This window comes from Camponotus floridanus, unplaced genomic scaffold (genome assembly GCF_003227725.1).
Source record: "Camponotus floridanus strain SB8 unplaced genomic scaffold, Cflo_v7.5 scaffold67, whole genome shotgun sequence".
NCBI lineage: Eukaryota > Metazoa > Arthropoda > Insecta > Hymenoptera > Formicidae > Camponotus > Camponotus floridanus.
The window spans coordinates 416,372-418,987 of NW_020229835.1; the positions used below are offsets into that span (position 1 = coordinate 416,372).

The 2,616-nt window shown below is 33.8% G+C and overlaps 1 protein-coding gene across 1 annotated transcript; it reads left to right on the forward strand.

The window, feature by feature from the left end:
* Nucleotides 1–409: 409 nt before the first annotated feature.
* Nucleotides 410–1,523, forward strand: LOC105248555 (U3 small nucleolar ribonucleoprotein protein IMP4). The gene has a single exon (XM_011253405.1). The coding sequence runs from the start codon at nt 564–566 to the stop codon at nt 1,497–1,499; it is 936 nt and encodes a 311-aa protein (XP_011251707.1). The 5' UTR covers nt 410–563; the 3' UTR covers nt 1,500–1,523.
* Nucleotides 1,524–2,616: the final 1,093 nt, after the last annotated feature.

Below are 2,616 nucleotides of genomic sequence, written 5' to 3' on the forward strand. Positions count from 1 at the left end.
TATTATAGATTGAAATAATAAAAATAATTTAAAATTCTTGCTAAAGGGAGAGAGATAGTTTACATAAAAAATTTAAACATTAAATAAAGGGACTAAGTAAATGAAGAAATATTCGAAAATTACAGTTATGAAATAGAAATTGATTAATTATATAATTTTGTGTATAATTAATATGACGAATAACGAGCAATTGATATATGATAATCGAAGAAAAATTAAATATTACATTTTTCATTAATAAGATTATTTGAAAATTTATTTATAAAGATATCCAAGTATATTTCAAAATAGGTTCAGTAGCAAAACATCTGTTTGCATTTGCAACTAACTAAAGTTCAGTGTAATATCGACCGAAATGCACGTTCATAATAATTCCAACTACAAATGTTACGCGTCGCTGCCTGTCATCAATGAATGTCGAAGCACATGGCCTCATGTAAATATAACCTCAAAAAACCTGGGACGACCTGGAAGTGCCGTCTAATAATTGAATCCATCGAAACAAATCTTCTAAAAAATTTGACAACAATCGCAAGATTAGATTGCAATCTTCAACGACGAAGATGCTACGAAGGCAGGCTCGATTGCGTAGAGAGTACCTCTACAGAAAATCCGTGCAAGATAAGGTGAAGGGTATCCAGGAGAAGAAGGACAAGCTGAAGCGTAGCCTGGAGGAGAATATTCCGATTCATCCGGATCTGAGGAAGAACGCGCTGCACGTCCAGAGGAAGATCGAGTGGGAGGATGCTGGGCCGCAGATGGCAGTGGCCATGGGCACCGAAATGGGCGGCTCCGTGGCCAACCACGAGGACGATGAGTACCGCTGGGCCGGCGTGGAAGACCCGAAGATCGTCATCACGACGTCCCGTGATCCCAGCTCCCGGCTCAAGATGTTCGCCAAAGAGCTGCGTCTGATATTTCCCAACTCGCAGCGTATGAATCGTGGTAATTATGAGATGAAGCAGCTGGTTCACGCCTGTCGCGCCAACGACGTCACGGACTTCATCATCGTACACGAGCACCGAGGCGTTCCCGACACCCTCGTGGTATGTCATCTGCCGTATGGGCCAACAGCCTACTTTACACTGTCCGGTGTCATAATGCGACACGATATACCTGACATTGGCACCATGTCAGAGCAGTATCCACATCTAATATTCCACAATTTCAAGACGAAACTAGGAGCACGAGTGATGAACATTCTGAAGTATTTGTTCCCTGTGCCGAAAGAAGATAGTAAAAGAGTCATTAGTTTTGCTAATCATGATGATTATATATGTTTCCGACATCATACATATAAGAAGGTCCATAGGAAGGATATCGAGATGACAGAAGTTGGACCACGTTTCCAGATGAAGCTGTATGAGATTAAACTAGGAACTCTGGACACTGAATCAACGGCTGACACGGAATGGGCCTTGAGGCCTTATATGAATACAAGTCATAAAAGGAGATTTTTGTCCAACGAAGATGGCTGGCAGCAAGAAGATAGCATATAATTTAATTGTATTAATATAAATTATTACAGGTAAAAGTATTAATATTTTATATAATAAGTTTTGTAATTCAATAGATAGATAAAATCATATTAATACTTTTATATGTATAATAAAAAAGTTTTCTTGTACATATAAGAAATATACTCATTATATCAAATATACAATAGAATATAAAAATAGCATATGATAAATATAAAATAATCATAGATAACATATCAATGTTTCTATTTCAATTAATATTTGATGATTTATATACAATGAATGCTATAGTGAAAAACATGCATATAAATTATTGACTATATACAACATATATACATGTGTGTGAAGCATAAAGAAATTATTTTTCAAATTATAAAAACAATAATCTAATATCAAAATTATAATAGATATTTGATTAGATTTTATTAAATTATAGATATTTTATATTATTTTGTTAGAAGATATTTATATTTGTTCACATAACTAATTAATGACTTCTCTCTCCCTTTTTTTATATCTTTTTTAATATAAAAATTATTTTGATTATAAAATTAACATTAATTATACTTGTTACTTTACTAATTGTTTAATATTCTTTTTGGTAATTATTTCATATATAAAATCCAAATTTACATAAAAGCACAAATTTTACGAATATATATAGTTTTAGATCGTATCTTAAATGTATTAAAATAAAATAAATGCGCCTTAAAAAGAAATCGCGCGATTCTAATTTATGCGTGAAGAAGTGGCCATTTTTTGTAAATTACGCGATTTGAAAAGATAATTTTATTACATACCTTTTAACAGCTATTACGCTTCGATGCGACAAACGAAGGCCTCGATCCAGTGTCACTCTCTCCACAAAGATTTTTCGCCTTTTTTTTCTCGATGCTTGATATAATTTGCATCTTGTGCCTATAGAAAATTCCGGCTGGAAATGCAATTCGATTTCGTCGGCAGAAGGAAGATGGCGATTGTCTTAGTTGCAGGCAGTTGACAAAAATATTATCGCTAGATAATATTATCACTAGCAGTCACAGCACTTTGATACGATGCACATAATCTCGACTAAACTCTTCTTCAATTATTTTCACGAATATTTTTCTCATTTCTCTCCTGATTCTCGATATTTTTC

Coding starts and splice junctions, on each gene's coding strand:
- LOC105248555 (XM_011253405.1), top strand. CDS start 564: ATGCTACGAAGGCAGGCTCGATTGCGTAGAGAGTACCTCTACAGAAAA.